General features: G+C 37.0%; 1 protein-coding gene across 1 annotated transcript in view; it reads right to left on the bottom strand.

Moving 5' to 3' along the window:
* Window positions 1-1903: 1903 nt before the first annotated feature.
* The window catches only part of Nxph2 (neurexophilin 2), a 116857-nt gene continuing 95388 nt past the window's right edge, over window positions 1904-23372 (bottom strand). Inside the window, exon 2 of the mRNA XM_057755792.1 lies at window positions 1904-4118. Within this exon, the coding sequence (XP_057611775.1) occupies window positions 3384-4118 (735 nt within the window). The 3' untranslated portion in view covers window positions 1904-3383. The remainder of the gene's footprint in view (window positions 4119-23372) is intronic.

Genomic DNA, 23372 nt, shown 5'->3' with positions numbered 1-23372 from the left:
GCCTTGGAGAGCTCCCAATAGATCAGTTCCACTGTCACAGTGGGTGGGTGCACGCCTCGTGGTCTTGATTTCCTTGCTCATGTTCTCCCTCCTTCTGCTCCTCATTTGGACCTTAAGAGCTCAGACCGTTGCTCCAAATTGGGTCTCTCTCGATCTATCGCCAGATGAAAGTTCCTGTGCCATTCTCCTTGGCCTCTCGTCAGCTCTCATTGTCCGCCACATCTATTGGGAGCTCACCAAGGCCAGCTGGACTGCTACTGAAAAAACATGGGATAAAACCGGACTCTCTGAATGATTTATTTTTTATAATTGGTCATTTTATTTTATTTATTTGTTTATTTATTTATTTTGGTTTTTCGAGACAGGGTTTCTCTGTGGTTTTGAAGCCTGTCCTGGAACTAGCTCTTGTAGACCAGGCTGGTCTCGAACTCACAGAGATCCGCCTGCCTCTGCCTCCTAAGTGCTGGGATTAAAGGCATGCGCCACCACCGCCCGGCATAATTGGTCATTTTACTCATTGACGGTTTGATTAACTAATTATGGGTTAATTTTCATTTTACTGCAAGTAAACGCATGAATCTGTCCTCTATTTTGGAGGTTAGACAATCAATGTAATATTTTTTATGAAGTAAAGCAGGAGTTTTAGGCAACGTAACTATTCTACACAATTTAACAATTTCTACAAAATACAGTTTCAGGTACTGTAAGCATCTAAGACTTTAAATGAAACGTTCTGCTGGTACTAATTCTTATCCAAGTGTATTGCTGGATAAAATAGTTCCATTTTGACTTTTTTTTTATAATTTCAGTTTTTAAAAGCATTAAATTCATAAGGAAATGATCATGCCAAAAATTTTAGAGGAAGGATATTCCGAATGCCATCTTATGATTATATTAGTGGTTTGGGCTATGACTTCTATAAATTTGTTGTAATTATTGGTTGACTTAACTGTCTTATTAGGAATCAGTAGGAAGGCATTTTAGTTATTGATCCACTTTATTTACTCTCTTGGAAATGCCGTGTAACTATCAACAGACAGACATAGCAGCAATAGTGCTCCCTCAACAGACAGACATAGCAGCAACAGGGCTCCCTTTTGAAGTACTCAGCTTACGTTAATATTATGGTTATTAGTTTGCACTCTAGTTTAACACTAAATTTTAAAAAGGTTTTATTCCTTTTATTTCTTAATTTTTTGAACAGTTTATTATTGCTCCAGAAAATTGCTTATATTAATGTCATTTTCCTTAACTGAGTACTATAAAGCAACAATGGTTTTGATAGGAATGTGTGCATATGTATATTAAATTGGGTCTGACTTATAATATGGCAAGTGCTATCGTTGATGATTATGTAGTTTGAAGTGAAGTTATGACTTAGAAATAGATGTGGCATATGTTCTACACTACTTAAAAAATATGCCTGTGGGAAACTTGAAAAAAATTCACAAATCCTGCTTGAATTGAAGAACTGCATAAATTGACTTACAATGTATTTCTTTGCATAAAAATGTTTATACCTCATAGCATTTGAACATCAGATATCTCAAAATAATTTTATGTTTTGAATAACACAATAAGAACAGCAGCTGCACCTACAGAATTTTTTACTTGATGTTAGACTATCTTCTATCTACTTTACACCAGTTACCATTTATTCTATAATCTTCATAGTCAGTCTGTCCTACTTAACATGTACACAAGAAAATCTCAATGGTTAATTGATATCACACACACACATACCAGAAGAATAAAACTGTGAGTGAAAAAAACCAAGGTAACTTCTTTAAAAAAACAAGCAAACACCTAGAGTCATGTGCAGAACTAGCAAATAATTTTATTTACATAAAAATGCACAATACTTCATTTGTACACAGAAAATCCTAAGTATATATTACCCACATATTTTACAATAAACAGTATTTTACTCATGTTTCTAGATGAACACAAAAGATGTCTCAAAATATTATTCACCAACCACAAATTTACCAAAGCACCCCAATTAACTCAAAGGAGAAACTTCAAGCATGGACAACCACATACTAAACCGAGCACAACTTGTACAAAAAAGAAAATAAGACACTGCAGATATCACCAGGAAAAGAACAGACTAGAAATGTGAAATAGAGAACAGAGCTGCTGCCTTTCTGAACAGTGTGATAAGAGCATATTTGTTGGTTATGACTTACCTTCCATGAGCCCCCTTTGAGTATTTTGTTCAATTGATTTTGTACAGATGAGAAGTGAGGAAGAAGTTAACATCTACTACTGGGAGAGTAATCACACATCTGGAGCCCTAAAACTCTTCATCCTTTTGCCTCTTCTCACATAATGTCAAGTTCCATCATTAAGATGGCCACCCAACTCTTCTAGAAGGTGAGGACACTGAGAGTAAAGTAATTTCAAAAGCTCAGGGATGTGAACATTGTAGGTATCAGCACTTAACATTTAGAAATATCCAAATATAACTCATATTTTCACATAAATTTCTTATTCTCATTTTAGTGATTACCTAAACATACACAAAAGAAAACCTAATTTGAGGGGGCTATAAATTATGAGCCCATGACTGGAATTTTTTGCCCCAAACCACTTCCTTTTGATTTCAGAATTGTTCCTTAAATGTATATAAAATTGGATTACCAAATGAAGAGAATAAAATCCTAAACTTTGATGTGCATAGAACTTTAAAAAACAATCTCTCGGCATTAAAGTGTTTGGAAACATTGTCATCTTCATTATTGTTGAGCTGATTTAGACCCACATTTGCTTTTCTAATACCCAAATGGTATGTTACACTACAACTCAAACAGAAATCATAAGGGCAAAGTGCTTTGACCACATTCTACTCAACTGCCCACATGGTAATGTGTTTCATTCTCTTGTGAAGCCATAGCCAATAAAACTGGCACCAATCTGAAGAGACAGATTTAGAGAAGGGTTTGACACCAGAAGCACAATTCTCTTAAATACTGCCTTTTCAGTTACTCCGCTGAACCTACTCTTTCTAAGGAAACCTTCCAAAACATTTCAACAGCAGGCTCATTTGAAGAGCAATGCTTATCACATGCACAATTCGGTTCCTTCCTTCACACATGGCTAGTACCGATGCTTCTTACAGAGAAGCAGCATTTCCAGAATGTTACCATCTCCCATGAAAATGACGGTTTTACAATCAGTTTGACTTTTTTGATAAAGGTACTTATCACCGAAACAAATGCACTCCATATTTGAATATATTATTTTAATTTGAAAACCGGACAAGGAATTGTAGTCCACTGTCAGAAATAAAAAGGATATTTTTCCATGGAGAGCTGGGGCAGTTTCTTGGGCATTTTAGGTAAATTGACGTGAGTATTTCATTTCTACTACTGAGAAAAGATTCATCCAGAAGATAAGTATGGTGTCTCACTATGGTAATTGTAGTCAGGACAAACCTTTTGCACAAGTTTATAATCAACGCTGTAAAAAGCAATGTAAATGCAGATAACCTTAAAGGGTTTGGAACATAACCAGGATACATGGCTCTGTGTCTGCTCCTGGTAGCAGATCTTAGAAGGGTCGAAATTGCACAGAGCGGTCTTCTTTGCCCGATCTGTTTTTTCATACTCAATACGGCAGTTGAAAGCTTTGGATTCCTTGGTCTCCAAGGTAGACTGGGGGGATACCTCAAATTCCACTATTTTAGAAGGAGGTACCAAGCTCACTGAAACATTGCCCAGGCCTGTTGAATTGTGTCGGAAATAAACACTGAATGTTCCATTTCCGTGATCTACAATTTTCCCTGTGATGAGCAGGTTAAGTTTAACGGTCTTAATGTTAGAATGGAAGTCACCCCAGCCAAACATTTTCTTAAATTTTCCTGTTTTCACTATTGGTCGTCTCTTAGTTCTTGCCAGTGGCTCCTGAATCTCCGTGATGTTGGCCAGCCAATCCCAAAAGTTTTCCATGCTGTCTGTATATGCAGGCTTTGGACCCGGAGGTTGCTTAACAAACAGGCGCAGAGGACTGGTAATCCGTGTGTGTACCACATTTCCAACCAACGCTCCTGGAACATCTCTGTCTTCCCAGTCCACACCCTCCGTAGTGTGTATCACTTCTTCACTGTCACAAAACAGCTGTGGGGAAAGAAGAAAGATAAATGTACTTTGGGATAGGCTTTGACTATAAGCATAGATTGATAAGGAAAAGAGAAATGAGATAATTTGGATTCCAGTGATCAGTCCACATGCAGGTATGTTCATCAATAGAAGGACAAAGAGCATTTAATTCAGACACTGGAAACTGGTGAGAAAAGTTTTAACATGCTGAGGTTAAAATGAAGTCCTCCAGCTTCGATGTTGCTGTGGTCTCCCTATCCTCAGCATTTAATCTGCAGATTGGCTCAAGTAGCGGTTATTTGGCCCTCATGTGATAAACTGTTAAATTTGTGAATATTAGTTCTTTTAGTCAAATGAGTATATAAGTACCCAAAATTTCTATCAAGGAGCTATAAGACCATGTAAGTGTATAATATTAATAAATCTTTTAAATGTATTTTGAAAGATTATGGCATTACATTATTCAAAGACTTAATACATATAATTTCATAGGCTTCATTAAAATAAGTAACAAAAATAAAGATTGGTATTCAGTTTTCCATGGAAATTTTAGATGAAAAACACAATTATATATTTAGTTGCCTACACTAACAAAAAATGATATGAAAGGGTATACACTGATTAAGAGACTATATAGCTTAATATATTGTATTATAATAAAACCATACTCCAATGAAGGATTCCTAAGAAAGACCTCTATGTCTGTTTCAAAGGTTCCAAAGTATTTTGGTTTAAACCATAGCCACTGAGACAACATTTTTATTTAGATTTGATTTCTCCTTGTATTGTTTAAGTAGTAGAGATCCTCATGAATTCCCAACATCATTTAGGTAGGTCAGTGTGGATTTTGAGGGGCAAGCTTATGACATGTATGACGTTATAGAGTGAGGAACAGAGGCTCCTGATGGATATACAGATAGCCTCTTATCTTAGTGGAACAACACCACTATTGTAATGATTCCAGAGAAAACTGTCAGCATGATGAAGAGGAGGAGGAACAAAGGGAGGCTGGAAGCATACACTGCTTCTCCACCCTATGCAACCTTCCAAAGCAGCTGGCAAAATTCACATCAGATTATTTTCAATAAAATTTCAGAAAAGAATAGAGACAGCACAGACTAAAAATATCACAGATCTACTTTGCATTTGTGATGTTTCTTAATGGTTATAAAACCTTGGAAGTTTTAATTTTAGAAGAACCTAGCCAGACATGTCTTAACATATAAGTACCAGAATCGCTGTGGGGTAGGGATCCAAAGTTTCAAAACTGTGGAGTTTTACCTTTTCCTTCAAAATTCCTTTCTTATCACTGAAAGTACTACAGTTAGATTAAGGGTAATTTGGTATAACACATATTCTTATTTTTATGAGAACTCACATCCATCAACATCATAGGTGTTTATGCAGGCACGTGCTGAATCACTAACTTCTACACCCATCAGGGCAGGGGTGGAGCTATTGCAGAGAAAGATACTTGGGCCACTCCATTTGGCTAAGAAACTTTTTTAAAGTCCCAGATGAATTGGAATTTCCCTAGTAATCATACATTGAGGGAAAAGACTGATGCCTGGTGCCAGACACAGGATGAGCTTGTCTTCCAGGAAGAGATTTCACACAGTTCTGACAGTTAGCACATTACCTTGCTTCAGAAAAAAAGAGACAGTGACGCGCAGGGTCACACCTTGACCAGGATTGCTTAGTTGTACACACCTCTCTTGCTTTTTCCTTTAAACTTAAACCGTATTGTCAGAGTATACCAAAGAGACTTGCAGGGATCTGTAGATCTGTTTATTTTTCATTCTTCCCAAAGTGGCCACGCTGAATACATACTGCTATTCTGCTTTGTTTCCCCAGTATTTGTGTCTTTAGTTGGTGTGTTCAAGATGGGTCATTTAGCAAGTCTTGTTAGGGCAGCCAGGGCCCACTGTCTTGTACATGGTGAGCAAGCACATTAACACTCAACTGAGGGGAAAGGCAGGGAGGGGAGCAGAGAAAAATGTAGAGCTCAGTAAAAATCAATAATAAAAAAGAATGATGTGCTGGAAAAAAACTCAACTGTAGTTCAGTTCTTTAGCTCTTGGTTCTGATTTATTTTGACAGAGGGTATTTCCAGTTTTATCCATGTTGGCCTCAGAATCATGAGGCTTCCTGCCTTTGCCCCTTCAAGTGTTATGAATACAGGCATGTGCCACCGTACCTGATGTCACTACTTCTATCCCTGTGGTATTATAGATGACATATTTAGGATTTGGATATATATGCGCATATGAATGATATTATAACTATAGCTTTTAATTTTGAACATTCCTGGTTATAATGTATACAAATCAAAGGCAATAGACACAGAGTTGACTTAGTTTCTGAAGAACTGAAAACTTTGGGTTAAATATTACATCTTGAGCCCCAGTGAGATCAAGACCACACGAGCAGATAAGAAGCCCAGTTTCCCTCCTGCAGGATTGGGATTGTTGCTACCTACTTTCAGCTGTGTACCGACTTTGTGAATTTGGCCTTTCTTGGGAAATATGTTAGATACAGCTGCTGTTTGCTGAGCATCCCTGGTACATAAACTGTTCCTTTGCTTCTGATCTAGATTTGACTTGGCACAATTTCAAAATGTTTTACCCTACACCTGTTTGCCTTCCTCTCTCCCATAGGTCACATTTCTTCTGATTGCCCTTGTAAGGTGCATTTCGTACTTACATTCTTTTTTTTTTTTTAAATTAGGGCTGGAGAGATAGCTCAGTGGTTAAAGGCACTTATTATTGCAGAGGATCTAAACCCAGTTGCCAGAACCCATGTCAAGTGTCCAACAGATGTCATTAACTCCAGCTCCAGGGATTCTAATGCCTTCCTTTGTGCCCCTGCACACACATGTAAATTCATACACATTTACATGAATATAAATAAAAAATAATTTTAAAATAGCTTATTATTTCATTTCATCTTTTACCTTAGGGATGGTAATATAATTTCATCATTTCTCCCTTCCCTTTCTTACCTCCAAACCATCTCATATACCTCTCCTTGCTCTTTCAAATTCCTGGTCCATTTTTTCATTAATTTTGTTACATGTACACACATGTGCACATGCTTGCATACAGATACACACACACACACCCATAAATACAGAAACTGAGCCTGATCATTCTGCATATTATTACTCGTTTGTATGTTGCATAGCTGACCATATGGTGTTTCTCTCACTCTCATCGTTCCTTCCTTTCTTATACTTCCCTGAGTGGGAATGAGGCCTTCTGGGCTTCGCTCCACCCCCTTTACTATGTCTACTCTTGTGGTCTTTGTTCATCTCATGCTCAGTTCAGTTAAGGCAGTCTTGCTGGAGAGATTTTATGGGTATAGATTATGACATTACTAGGAGACACAAAATCATAGCAAACTCACTGATCCACTGACTTCTACATTATTTCTGTTCGTACAACTATTTCTGAACCTTAGAAGTAGGAGTTGTTTTTCAGAGGCATCTACTGGGCCTGGACTCCACAATTCTGTACTTGCTTGGCTATGGTTTTCTGTAGTGGTCTCTTTCTGGTGCAAAGAGAGTATTTCTTGATGAGAGGTAAGGACTACACTTATTTGTGGTTGTAAGGACACATGTTTAGAATGTAGTTAGGAATTATGCTGCTTTGCTAAAGTGGAGGTTGTAGGTTTTTCTTCAAGAAGATGACTTCAGTAGTCCTGGGTAGTTGGCTAGGTTTCCTCCTGTTGAGTGGGTTTTGTGGCCAATTCACGAGCTCCTGGTTATTACCAAGATACGTATGTCCCTGTTGCAGCCTGAGTTACCATGCTATGCTGACATTTGTTATGTTCCATGGGCAAGACTGTTGGTTGCCTCTCTCTTTTGGAATTTTGCATGGCACCTTCTGGTACCATGAGAGTTGTTCGTTGGGGAGGAGGCATTTGGGCTAGTTCCAGCTGTCTGAAGAGCATGGTGTTTTCAGCCTCAGGACTTACCTTCTGCCTTTGGAGGAGCAACCAAGGGCTCTAGCAATAGTCTATAATGTTTTGGAATTTTTTTCAATGATCCTAACATTTCAGAAGATGGTTTCTCATGACTGGTATAGAGGTTCTTGTTAGATGGTTTTACCTCTTGGGGAAATATTATCAGACCAATGGGAAAATTTCATTTAAACTATATTAAATATAAATCATATTAGACCATTTAAACTTTAATTACATTGTGTGTGTGTGTGTGTTTGTGTATTTGGAGTTCAGAGGGCAGCTTCCAGGAGTTGGTTCTCTCTTTCTACCACGTAGTTATTAGGGGACGGAACTGAAGGTTTAAATCAAGCTTTGTGGCAAGCATCTTTACCCACTGACCAAACTCAGCAGCCTCTGAATTTTATAACCTTCTACCAATTTATACCTTATGAATAGAACTAGGATATATTTTATTCAAAAGTACTATTGGCCACAAGTATGAAGAAAAAACAGTCTTTGATACCAGAAATCATTTGTCTTTCCTTCCTTTAAGTGTTTATTGCATGTTATGTGCTTTCCTGAACTTTTTCTGCTTAGAATATGTCTGTTCAATCAGTGCTTTGTTCATCCTCCCTACCAGTTTTGTTTTTGTTTTTTGAGAACCCCTAAATATTGAACCTACTTCAGTGGCAAGTGTCTTCCAATCTTACCCAATTCTAATGAATTAGAACATGCAGTAGACCTCAGCCACTTATGAGACCGTCTTCTTTCTGCTATGACTGCTGGTGTGGTAGTTCTGAAGTTACTCACTGTCTTAGTGTTCTATTGTTCTGAAGAGACACCAAGACCACTGCAACTCTCATAAAGGAAAACCTTTATTGGGGTTGGTTTACAATTCAGGGGTTTAGTTCATTATCATTGTGGAGAGAAGTAAGGCAGCACACAGATGTCTGTGGTACTGAAGAAGGAACATAGAATTCTACATCTGGATTGACAGGCAGGAGAGAGAGAGAGGAGAGAGAGAGAGAGAGAGAGAGAGAGAGAGAGAGAGAGAGAGAGAGAGAGAGAGAGAGAGAGAGACCTGGCCTGGCCTGGGATTGTGAAATTCCTGGTGACATACTTCTTTAACAAAGACATACATCCTAATAGTGACACTCCCTAATGACTGGGTATTCAAATATATGAGCCTATGGGGGGCATTTGTATTCAAACCACCAAACTCACTAATAATAGCAAACGGCTATTTTCTGACTTATGTAAGATATATTTTCCAAAAAAATTATAAAAGATATAACAAAATTTCATCCAAACATACATGACTCCCTTAAGAAATATAAGTGAGAAAGAAAAGAAATATAAGTGAGGAAACAAAAACAAATTTAAGTCTATCAAACAAATAAATTAGATGAGATTGTTTATATAAAAATTCACTAACTCTCGAGAAAAGATAGTCCATGTGAGATTTAAAATAAAATTCTATTCCTAAAATAATCTTTCTAACACACTCTTCTTTATTTAGGAACATACCAAAGGAGTCCTTGATGTGACGGCTGGGTTATATAAAATAATATTTAGCCAGTAGCACAAACTATAACATTTCCTTCCTGTATCCTGACTGCAAGTTTCTTATATAGGAAGTGCTTATATTATATATAGAAGTACCATTTATGTATAAAATATCTTCTTATCTCTCATCCATTTATCTGTTTCCACAGACCATCATCTCTAATCTGCTCTGGCAATATCATTAACCAAGTTGATAAAAACTGTACAATTCCACTGAGTTGTTTACACAATGCTGATTTCTGGAGCTATGTACAAATCTCAACAAGGAGTTCAGTAATGATTTTTCTAGTGTAATTAAAAATTGAAATACATTTCTCATCATCTTGAAATGCCAATGCAACTTTCCAGACTTCTTCCTTGTCTGGTAAAACATGTGCATCTTCCTTTTGTTATTGGCCATCACTACATGGTTTCATCACTGAGAAAGTACACTTTTGTTGGCGATTCTAGCAGATCAACTAGACGGTTGCATGATCTAAGTATCTAAAGTTCATGCTTACCCTCGGAAAAATCTTAGGAAGGAAGACAGACTAGACAAACAAACCACAACAATGCTCCAGTTAAAAGCATACAACCTTTTACACAGAGAAGCCACATGATATGGTGGGAAAAACAACCATTTATTGATCATGGATATTATTCCCTCTTCCATTGCTCTATGAGCTGAACCCCATGTTTTCTCATTTTCATCTCATGTTTATTTTGAGACAAAGAGAAGAGAGATTAGAGAGTAATCCTTAGCAAAAGCCTTTTAATAACCAATGTTTCTCCCATGTCCAAAGGCAGAATCTCAGGACTCCTACTGAACACTGTCTCTAAAGAATTACACAAATTTGTAAGCCTCCAAAGAACTGACTAATGAGTAATTGAACACTGTGTTCGCTGCCATGTGATAAATTAGCAGCTCAGTAGAAATCCGCCTTCTCAACCAAGGAGATCAATCATTTCCTCATATTTGTAATCTCACTAGCAGTGAAGTCACACCTAGATTCGAGACACATAGAAACTCCCTTTGATGACAAAATGTGTTTATGGATTTTTAAAATTTTTTTTATGAAATTCGGTATAAAATGTACAAATAAAGCATCACACAGCAAAATTAACTGCTTACCCAAAGTCTATACACCTCAACTAACTTCTAGACAATGTAAAATGGTGCCCTGAATTGAAGCTGTGAAGCAGCTTCATATTAAACTTTCAGTAGTTTAAGCAGTCAGCCACCATCAAATGAAAAAAAAGGATCTAAGACACAATAAGAACCTGAAGAACAATTCGTTTCGTATCTTCTCTTTGATTCTACACAAATGAGTTCAGCAAGTGGACCTGCATCAGGGTCCTGAACTGTTTCTATGATAAAATATTCTAGGAGAACACAGAACATCTCTCTTAATTTGGTAAAATTTCCCATCAAAGCAAAGTTGTTCATTGTTACCTAAAATACATGTCTGTGCCCCTTTGCCTACTTTCTCTACTTGCTGGGGCTCTCACACCAGTATCAGTATCATCCTTGTTTTTTGTCCTATCACAACAATCATGCAAAAGCACTTACTTCTAAGCACAGGACTGAGTTTTATAAAGGGGAAGAAGGAGCAAGTGTTGATCTTTATCTGTTTGAGCATTCTCTGTTTACAACACATTTATCAAAGCTTACGTAATTTATGTTTTGTTTGGATGAATCAATCTCAATAATCACACACATTGGTTATATACAATGCTATCATATTACCCTTTTCTGCTCCTTACAAAAGAATCCAAAAAGATTAATAAGAGCTCAAAATTGTCATCCATTAATTGAAGCAGTCAGAGAAAAGCAGGTAGGGTAATAAGACCATTTCATTTCAGTTCCTTTTGTCCTGGTGGTGGAGAGGGTAGCTGACAGGCTCAAGTCGTTCATCTTAACAAGCTGAAGTTGAATTTCACTGATAATTAAATGCATTTTTCTTAGAGGCAGGAAAACTGCAATGAATTTTATAGTAGTAGATGTGAGAACTGTCACAAATTATAGAAATAATTTATAAACAAAAAGGCACATTTTTCTGAAAACATCCTTTAAAATTTTTTCAACTGTATCTGCTACATATTTTTAATAATCATTTTACTTTGGAATTATTTTAGTGAACAAAGAAGTTGCACGATATGAAGTGTTTCAATGTGCTCTGCTCACTTTCCTTCACCCTTCACTGTGCTCAATTTTTTCCACTGTTAACTTCTAGCAGTAAAATGCACCTCTCATAAGCAGTGAGGTACCAACACTGATACACATCAGCTCCAGGTCTGGAATTTCCTCATGGCTCCCTCACCATTAACGGTTTATTCCAGGATGTAAATGAATCATTGTGATCTCTACTCAGCCTGTCTCACATAGGACAGTTGTTCCGATATTTGTGGTTTGCCATTACTTTGATTGCTTGGAGGAAGATTGGATGTATAATGTTTAGAATGCTCCCCAACTTTGGTGTGTCTGCTTTTTTTTTTTTTTCTCCCAGAAGCATTTTATTGTCTGTTTTCTTTTTTTTTATTAATTAATTTATTTAATTATTAAAGATTTCTGCCTCTTCCCCGCCACCACCTCCCATTCCCTCCCCCTCCCCCAATCAAGTCTTCCTTCCTCCTCAGCCCAAAGATCAAGCAGGTTTCTCTGCCGAGACACTTAAGATCGTGCTCAACTTCCTTAGCAATCAGGGAAATGCAAATCAAGACAACATTAAGATACCATCTTACACCGGTCAGAATGGCTAAAATCAAAAGCACCAATGATAGCCTCTGCTGGAGAGGTTGTGGAGAAAGGGGCACACTCATCCATTGCTGGTGGGAATGCAAACTTGTGCAACCACTTTGGAAAGCAGTGTGGCGGTTTCTCAGGAAAGTCGGGTTCAACCTACCTGTCTGCTTTTTTTATGGTTAGGTTAAACTGATGCCTTTGCTTGAAGAACTTGAATGCTAGTACCACTTTCATCCCTTTCATTGAAGAATCTCTGCTAGCAAGACAATTTAACTGCTGTTAATGCTGATATTCTGCTTAGGCAGAGAAAATCCTGAAGAAAAATGTTTTCTTTTTTTTTTTTAATTTTTTTTCTTTTTTAATTTTTAATTAAAATTTCCACCTGCTCCCCGTTTCCCATTTCCCTCCCCTCCTCCCAAATATTGCCCGCTCCCTCCACTTCCCTCCCCCTATCCCCACTCCTCTTCTCCTCCCCCCACTCCATTCCCCCTCCCTCTCGATACTGAAGAGCATTCCAAATTCCCTGCCCTGCGGGAAGACCAAGGTCCTTCTATCTACGTCCAGAAAGGTGAGCGTCCAAACAGGCTAAGCTCCTACAAAGCCAGTTCATGTATTAGGATCGAAACCTAGTGCCATTGTCCTTGGCTACTCATCAGTCTTCATTGACCGCCATGCTCAGAGAGTCCGGAATCAACCCATGCTTATTCAGTCCCAGACCAGCTGGCCTTGGTGGGCTCCCAATAAATCAGTTCCACTGTCACAGTGGGTGGGTGCATCCCTCGTGGTCCTGATTTTTTGCTCATGTTCTCCCTCCTTCTGCTCCTCATTTGGACCTTAAGAGCTCAGACCGTTGCTCCAAATTGAGACTCTGTTTCTACCTCGATCCATCGCCAGATGAAGGTTCTAAGGTGATATGCAAGATATTCATCAGTATAGGATAGGGTCATTTCAGGTTCCCTCTCCTTAGTTGCCCAAGGTACCAGCTGGGGACATATTCCTGGACACCTGCGAACCCCTCAAGAGTCAAGTCTCTTGCCAACCCTAAGATGGCTCCCTTCATTTGGAATTATCGTGAGGCTTGGATCTCTAAAGCAAACCATTTGAGCCTTTTAAGCCCAATGGTTTTAAACATCTGTGTTCTGACTTAGTAGGAAAACACTAGATATTAACACTTCCTGTTTAACAAAATAGGAAGTCAAGAAACATACAAATAGCTGCCAAAGATATTGCTTTGATGGAATTAAGTTTACTGATTCATTTATTTTGTCCATACCTGAAACACAAGAATGCTTACGACACTCTTATGCTAGCTTTCAAATTACTGGACAAATACAAATGGTGGAGTGTGCTGATAGAACCTGTCTATCGTAATAAGTTGAATGTGAGCATAACCATTTGCAACTGTATATACACAATAATCAAAATAATTGTGCTGAGTCAAGAATGAATAGAAGAGCCTGAGGAAAATGAGCTCAGTCAGATGGGGTAAGATTAACGATCAGAAGAGCTGGACAGAAACAGAAAATCATGTCATTTTCTTAACACCTTTTACAAAACTGTTCTGCCATTGTGGCTTTTGCTTAGCAGAAAAAAATGACAACAACTCAGAAAATCAAATAGCTCTTTAAAGATTTGAAGGGGCTTGTGAGATGGACAGTGAGCTTGGATGAGTCAAATCTATCTGTAGTGACTTGGCTAAGCAGGAGGAGGGAGTCAAGTCTATCTATAGGTACTTGGCTAAGCAGGGGGAGGGTACAGTGCAGAGGAGAAAAGAGAACTTGAATCCCCTTCAAATAAGCATCTGCCACTTTGGAATCACCTATTTAACATACTTTCCAAATATATTATTCTGGGTGCCTAAAATTGTGCTCTCCGCCCTGGAAGTTTAATACTAAAAAGGACAAACAGATTGTCTCTTCTAGCAGAAGTCACACCAATTTTCTCGCCTTTTACAACTGTGAAATGTGCTATAGTGGACTTGTGAGTTGCAACTCAGTGCTGAGGAGGAGATGATCATTGTAGGCCTTACAAGTATAATTTTTTTACAAGACTAGTGATAGAAACATTAAAGACATAGCCATACCAATCAAAGAAACATGGACAGTATGGTAGAAAGGACTGAGCAGAGCTGCAAAGTTAATATCAATTTTATTCAGATAGAGAAAGAAATTAAAGATGTTCCAGTGGATAGTTGAAAGTGAATGAATTAGTGACTAGATAAAGAAATTATATTCCTCTGTGACTAAATAGAAATTCTGTATTGATAGGTTTCTAGCTACTAATGAGAATATGATGAGATTATGGAGAAATTTTCTTGTGAAAAGCTAATGAGAAGCTATTATTATGACATACACATGGCCTGTTGCTCATTGTGTTCTGAATTCCTGGCTTTCAAATGCAGTTTTAGAAGAAATGACCTTATCAGGTCTTGTCTTTCCTCTTTACATATGCAAAAAATGATGAAGAATTTGGAATATACTTTCCCAGGTTCAGAAACAGACAGACTTTGGCCATGATTATCATTATCATCTTTTAAAGTTCTATATAGGAGCCGGGCGGTGGTGGCGCACGCCTTTAATCCCAGCACTCGGGAGGCAGAGGCAGGCAGATCTCTGTGAGTTCGAGGCCAGCCTGGTCTACAAGAGTTAGTTCCGGGACAGGAACCAAAAGCTACAGAGAAACCCTGTCTCGAAAAATTCAAAAAAAAAAAAAAGTCTATATAGGTTTGATAGTTCAGTGTTATTTGTTAATGAATGGAACTTGTTCTAAATAAAGAAGTATATTTCAAATTTGCCAGTGTATTTACAAGGGTCTAAGAAATCTGCTAATAGGCAACAAATCTAACTAATATTCTTGATTGTCATTGGACACATTAGTGTCAATATTTAAGAGAAAACAAAGTAATTGAATTGTCCCTACAACTAGTATATCAAAGAGGCATTATAAAAAAGGCCTTTCTTTTTGAAATTTTACTTAATTTACTATTTATGGGAGGGAGAGACTACCACGATGCTCACAGTGAGGTCTGGGCAATTTATGGACTTGGTTGTCTTCTTCCACTTTCAAGTGATACCAGGGATCAAACTCAGGTTGACAAGCTCGTGAAGTATGTGCCATTACCCACCAACAATTGTGCCGGCCCCAAAGTTTCAGGCATCCAAATTTGCATCGAACAATTATATTTACAGTTTATATTACCTCACTTCAAAATACTTGTTGTAACAATGCAGCACACAATACATTGCATAGATTACCTGCCATTAAAAAGGAATCCTTATGGATTATAATTATATACAGCACACCAATAATTTGTATTCTTTTATTTATAAAAGAAGAAAATCCTGACTCTGCAGGAATGATAGCAATGAACTATATGTTTTCTTGTATGTAACAAACTGTTTATTTTCACTTTTTTAAAAATAAGGAATATAGCAATGCTACAACAGATAAATTAACAAAGTTCTAAACAAATATGTTTTGGAGAAAGCTTTATTGAGATTCTTCAACACCCCAGAAGATCTTATTCATTTTCTTTCAATGTGACAACCATTGCTAAGTACAAGGTAGGAGAGAGAAACTGGTTTGCTTGATGAATTTGATTACAGCACTATAATAATTGAATCTATATAGCTAGCAACTAATTAATTCACTGGGTGTCCTTGTTTAAAGCAAGAGCTCTACACTGGTCCCTGTTATATAACCTAAAGGTGACTCACAGATCATTTTATAGCTGAAAAATGGAACCAATAATGAAAAGTGTTCTACAGCCTCATTTCTGTTGCTTGTATATAGCTGACATAATTGGATTACTTTAATAATCCTGTCCCATTCCTTGCAGTTAAACCAAAATGACAACTTGCTTAGCAGAAACTACACACACGCGCACACACACAGAGGGGGGGGGGGAGAAAGAAAAAGAGGGGGGGGGCTGGTCAACTTGTAAATATATCTTGAAAAGCATTTTTTCGGAGGAGAAAATTTTCTAGAATATCATCCATACAGGCATGAGCCTATTGGATGCACGTAATGCTTTATTGATGGCAAATGCTACAGCTTTCCTGAGAGTAATATTTCCAATGTTTCATTACAAAACTATCACAGCAGATTAAGGGAGAAAAAAGTGAAACGAAGAATAACAGAATCAAACATCTGTCGATATACTAATTGCACATATTAATGTTTCATGGCATTACTTCAAAATTCATTTTGCCTTTAAAAACAGATGACTGCTTAGGAGAAGAAAGTTAAACAGTGATCATCACTTCTGCTGAAATTCACATACTCATTTTATCTTTAGAAAAATTTTAATTGTTTTTACAGTTTTCTAAATTGATGCAGGAACTAACTAACAGGAAATACCGATCTGAAGACAGAAGTCTCATCAGTAAGAGCCAAAAAGTTCAATTGCAATGTTTGGCAGTAGTTTTACTGCTAAGGTTAAATATGGCAACTCTTATTTTATCTGTATGCTCTTAATCATTGACAGAAATACCATGCTCATAAAAAATTCTATACAAATATCTGTGTACAAAGATTGTTTGTCCACAAGAGACTGTCACAAATGTGGAAGTGACATGTAAGCTCACACATGGAAGATTATTTGGGTCTCATTGTTGATGTGACAGGGGTATAATAGACAGAAGGAAAATGTGTGGGAAGGGGGACTGATGGTAAGACAAAACTTAGAAAATTATAGTAGTTGGATTAAAATGGTTTGTGAGGGCAAGGGCAGAGGCAATGGAGAAAAGGTAGGTAGGTATCTGGTCATGGGGGCATTAATCTGAGTATGTTACTTGTTGGTAGTATTAAATAAATATGTGTTAAATTTTATGAGCTAAATGTATTGCAACCAGAAAAGTATACAGATAATATTGGTGAAGCGATTAAAATTAAGAGTTTGAGACACTGGGTTCTATACTTTCATTTGAATGCTATTTCAGCAACTTATATTAAGTTGACATAAACTAGCTAGGACAGGAAGTATTGCATCAGGGAATTGATTATTTACTGTTGTAATCAGCTAATAATTCACTAATTTATGTAGTCTTGGCATGTGAGCAGCTAGTTATGAAGTTTAGTTACACAGAGGAATTCAGAAGTCATCAGAACTTCCTCTACAGTCAATGCTGTCCAAATGTAGGTTGATCCAGAGAGAGCTATCAGGAGAGGTCATCTCAGGGCCTTTTCATTTATAGTGCCCACACAAACCCATAGGTCTGAGCTTGGTATTTTGAAGATTTTATAATCCTTGTTGAGGAGTGTTTTTTTTTTTTTTTTTTTTTTTTTTTTTTTTTTTTTTTCCAGTTCTAAGCACTCGGTCTTTCTGAGTATTGCCACCTGAGTATAGTCTAGTGCTTAGAATTCCACAGGGGAATTTTTTTCTGACAATGTTTGTCAGAGCAGCAGTAACTCCCTTCTAGATTGATGTTTTATGATTCATGAACTGCTCACTCATATTAACTCTTAAAATGTTAAATTTGTCTCCAAGTTTCTTTTTTTTTTTTTTTAAAGATTTATTTATTCGTTATGTATACAACATTCCTTCCATGTGTGCCTGTAGGCCAGAAGAGGGCATCAGATCCCATTCCAGAGGGCCGTGAGTAACCATGTGGTTGCTGGGAACCAAACTCAGGACCTCTGGAAGAACGGCCGGAGCTCCCAACCGCTGAACCATCTCTCCAGCCCATACAAGAGATCTTAAACAAGCAAACAAACAGTTGTTCCAATCACTTCTATGACATGATTAGACAGTAAAAGTGCTGGATAGACCTCATACACTCTGCTGACTCCAAGAAAAGAAGTGCTTTGTTTTTCCCATTTTCAATGGTACCAGGCTTTCTTTAGCTACGACAGGCCTTCTCTGACTCTATGCTGCTAACTATAATGTTGTCTGCTCATGGCTTTCTATTTGAAATCTTTCCTTTCCTTACAAAGAAACTGGTCACATTGGATTCGGGTTCACCCTTATGATTTCTTCTTTATATACTGGTTTCTGATATTAAGATGTGTTAAAGAAAAGGAACTTCAACAGGCAATGTTCATCAGTAGAATACAAGAGATAGAATAAAGACCCTCAGGCATTGAAGGCAAGATAGAAAAAATTGGTCACCTCGGTAAGAGAAAACATTACATCTAAAAACATCAAGAGACAAAATATGCAGGAAATCTGGGATAAAAAACTAAGAATAATAGGAATAGAAGAAGGAGAAGAAATTCAGGTCAAAGGCATAAAAATATGTTTACCAAAACCACAGGAAATTTCCTTAGCCTAAAGAAAGAGATATCAAGGTAAAAATAGACCTGACAAGAAGTCCCCCATGATAATAAGATCAAAAAGGCAAATGTGCAGAACAAAGAAAGAATATTAAAATCTGCAAGGGTAAAATACCAAGAAGCATATAAAGGTAGAGCTATTAGAATAAAACCTGAGACGAAATCTACACAACTCACTGAACTCATAAGTCACAATGATGCCCACCTAAAATCTTTACGCCTACATGAACTAGTTCATGGTACTGAAAGGTACTCTCTGATGCTACCAAAGGAGAAAGTTAAACACTAAAACCAGCTACAAACCCATTTTATCTAAATGGAGACCTGCATGCAGGATGAGCGAGTGCTCATGCTTTGGGACCAATGAGTATCTAATTGGATTAAAGCCCTGTCCATGAGACGGAACCCATTTTCTACACTGCTTAGGTGGCCTAGAATCTGAGACTAGATGGGTCAGGGATTTAGAAGAAAACCAAATACTACTATTCTTCAAAAGGAACATAGCAATAAAATGAGTCCTAATAATGTTCTGCTATACTCAGAGATCAGTGTCTTGCTCAACAATCATCACAAAAGCTTCCTGCAGTGGTAGATGGGAATAAATCAAGAGACCCACAGCTAAACAATGTGCAGAGTTCTGAGACGTTGGAACACTAGACATAAACTGGATGTCTCCATCAATTCCCCTCTGCCAGGCCTTAGGGAAGACTGCAGAAGAAAAGATGGAAAGAGTGTGAGATAATCAGGGGGAAGGAGGACACCAAGGAAACAAGGCCATCTAAATAGAGCAGGATGGATGCAAATATGAATTCATAGAGACTGTGGCAAAATAGGCAGGGCTTGCATGGGTCTGGACCTGATTGGGGAAAGGGAGTCTCAGTTCTGAGAGTGGAAGTGGACACAAGCAACCACCCCTAACCCAGAAGCTACCTCAAAGTGATAATTGTCTGCAAAGGAAAAGCTTAGTTTTCTCTCTCAGAGTCTCACTGACTATGTAAACCACTCTTAAAAGAGCAGGACCCACGCATGACTGTAGATGCCCAACACAAAATGAACTCAATGGCATTTTGGGAGGTTCTTTGTCCCATAATGCTTTGTTGCAGCTATTTTTTTCATTAACCATATAGGTTTTGTGCACATGCAAGCGCACACACACACATTTCCAGTTTTTTGTTTTTCTGAGATTTCTGTGAGTGATAATACACATTCTAAAAGACCAGGAGGGCCAATCTAGACTAATATACCCAGACATGTGGACCACTATAGTTAAAGGAGAAACAAAATCTTTCCATGATATAAAGAAAACAAAAACATTGATAAACAAAACTTTGTAAAAGACAGAATACATTATTTTAGACTGGACAGAGGAATTCTTATAGCTAAGAGGCCCTGAATAAAAATGCAAAGCTATAATAACTGCACACAAAATACCACTGAGAACAAAAACAAGAACACTAAAAGTCAACAAGACAATGCCTTCAAACAACACAACCCTTCAATAGTACTTTAAATATTAACAGTCTCAGTTCTCTAATCAAAAGTCACAAGATAGCTGAACCAAACACAAAACAAAAACTATGTATCTGTTATTTATAAGAAACACAGCTTTAAACTAGGTTTAGTGATGCATGCCTTTAATCCCAGCTCTCAGGAGGCAGAGACTGACCTGAGGCACCTCTGAGTTCAAGGCCAATCTGGTTTACCTAGTGAGTTCCAGGAGAGCCAGAGCTATATAGTAATACTGTCTTGAAAAATAAACAAACAAACAAATAAATAAACAAGCAAATAAATAAATAAATGAAAAGAATCACAGTTTTAAAGATATCACTGCCTTATAACCAAAGGACTGACAAAAGTGCTGAAATCAAATGGGACTGAGAAGTAAACAGTTACTGTTATCATAATGCTAACATAAGGCATAAAGATAGACTTTCAACTAAAATGAATCAGAATAGGTAAAGGACACTTTAATCAAGGGAACAACCAATCAAGAACACATTACTATTCTAAATAAATTCTCAGCAAAGTCTTCAACACCCAATTTCATAAAATATGTCCTACTCTAGTAAAAACAGATTGACATAAGCAATTAATAGGTTATTTCAATACCCTGCTTTCTCAGTTAAACAAGTGATCTGTACAAAAATAACTGCTAAAATTAAGTGATATCATACATCAAATGGACCTAACAGGTGTGTACAGAAGATTCCACAGAAACACCAAAGAAAATAAATTCTACTCAACAGTACATGGCAGATTCTCTGTTCTAGACCACATCATGGGATGCAAAACACATATTTAAAAATTTGGAAAGTCTTAAATAATTCTATGCAAATGAAACTTAAAATTGGCAACAAAGACATTTCTAATCAACATACAAACAGATCAAACAACTCATCACTGAATCATTACTGGATCAAAGAAGAAAAAAGAGAGAATTCTGAAATTCCCTGAAACTAAAAGAAAAGGAAACTACAAACCAATGAATAACTTAGCAGATGTGAGTAGGTTTCTACTTTGCTGGCGATGTAAATTTGCAGAGCTTTACTGGAAGATAGTTTACATTATTCAGGAAAGTCTAAAAATCCTCATTCTAAGTCATGAAATAATTAATTCCACCTTTTTTTTTGATTTTTTGAGATAGGGTTTTGCTGTAACTATCATGTTGGTCCTGGAACTCACTCTGTAGACCAGGGTGGCTTCAAACTAACAGAGATCCACCTGCCTCTGCCTCCTGAGTTCTGGGATTAAAAGGGTACACCACTATGGCCTGGCTTAATAGCATTTCTAAAGTGTTATCCTTACAAAAGTTTTTACGCAATCACCTGTAACAGATATGTGTATAATGTGATAGACTATACTGTGGCAGCATGCAAACAGGCAAAATCTCTAAAATATGAAGATAATTGTGCAGATATGCTTTGATATAATTACTTAAACTCTTATTTTCTAGTATTTTTAAATGATGATATATTTTAATAATGCCTTCTAAAATGATTTGTTAGAATATCTATATAATTGTTCCTGAGTTATTATTTCAATGTAATAATATATAGCAAACATGGGGAAAATTGAAGTAAATGTTCTAAATAATTATAAGACAGAAAGTTCCCAGATGGTTTCCCTCTTAAATTCAATCTGTATGTATATTTTGAAAACAACCAAAGTAAGCCATTATAAATTGAATCAATGTCTTCTAAATAAGATAACTACAATGTATGTAGCCCAAATCAATGTCTTCTAAATAAGATAACTACAATGTATGTAGCCCAAATCAATGTCTTCTAAATAAGATAACTACAATGTATGTAGCCCAATGTTAACAAATTCTAAATTGCTGTCTATCAGAGACTTGTTTACTCTTCTAGATCCTGGTGGACTTGGAAAGATAAACTTTATGACTAGAGAATAAACAATTATGCACTTTACGTTTTTTTGACCAATGCTGGCTAGCACAATACCAGAATAGGATTGTCAACTAATGTTTATTGTGATGAAGTGGAAGTGAAAATTATTGAAAGTATATAAAGATACTTGCATGTGAATAAACATACAATTTAAAAATAAAAGAAAATACAAGATATTGTCTTAAGTTATTCAAGAAATACATACAAATTTCAACCACTTAAATAGAAAGAAAAACAACACAAGCAAACTCCTTTTGCAGTTGTCATAGAAAGTATAGATCTATGGACTGCTCAGAAGTCTTTTCTTTTTTGTTTTTTTGTTTATCAAGACAGGGTTTATCTCTGTAGCTCTAGCTGACCTCGAACTCACAGAAGTCTGCTTGCTTCTACCTCCCAAGTGCTGGTATTAAAATCATGCACCACCACTGCCCAGCTATGCTAAGAAGTCTTAATGAGTAATTATGCTTAACTCTAAGCCTGATAACCTGAGTTCTATCCCAGATACCCACATAATGGAAGAAGATAACTAAATGGCCCACATTTGGTTTAGAAAGTCCTTCTGTATACGTGTTGCCTTTATTGGTTAGTGAATAAAGAAGCTGCTTTCGGCCAATGGCTTAACAGAATATTGCCAGGCTGAAAGATATCTATCTATATCTATATCTGTATCTATATCTATCTATATAAATATAGTGATAGAGATAGATAGATAGATAGATAGATAGATAGATAGATAGATAGGTAGAGAGAGAGAGAGAGAGAGAGAGAGAGAGAGAGAGAGAGAGAGAGAGATAGAATAGGTAGAGTCAAGGAGATGCCATGAAGGAGAACGATATGAGTTATAAGCTGGAACCTTGCTGGTAGGCCACAAGCCTTGTGGTAAAATATAAAATATATAAATGGGTTAATTTAAGATGTAAGAGTTAGCCAGAAATATGCTTAAACTATTGGCCAAACACTATTGTAAATAATATAGTTTCTGTGTGATTATTTTGGGAGTCTGGGCAGCTGGGAAATGAACAAGCAGCCTCCCCCAACAGATTGGTGTTACATATGTTGACCACTTGCAAGTTGTTCTTGGACCTTCACACAAGCACTATGATACCTAAGTATGCATGTGTGCACATGCACCTGCAAACCACACACACACACAAAGAGAGAGAGAGAGAGAGAGAGAGAGAGAGAGAGAGAGAGAGAGAGAGAGAGCCTTACAAGTAGAATGAATCAGGGAGAAGCTAGAATACTAGAATTTGAAGACAAAGTAGAGGAATTGGGCTAGTTAAGCAGTATTTTATTTTATGTATATGAATGTTTTATAGGAATTTTTGCAAATATATCACATGCATGAATGGTGCCTTTAAA

Source organism: Chionomys nivalis, chromosome 22 (genome assembly GCF_950005125.1).
Source record: "Chionomys nivalis chromosome 22, mChiNiv1.1, whole genome shotgun sequence".
NCBI lineage: Eukaryota > Metazoa > Chordata > Mammalia > Rodentia > Cricetidae > Chionomys > Chionomys nivalis.
The sequence above is the reverse complement of the archived record's forward strand: the minus strand, read 5'-3'. Positions and strand labels throughout refer to the sequence as shown.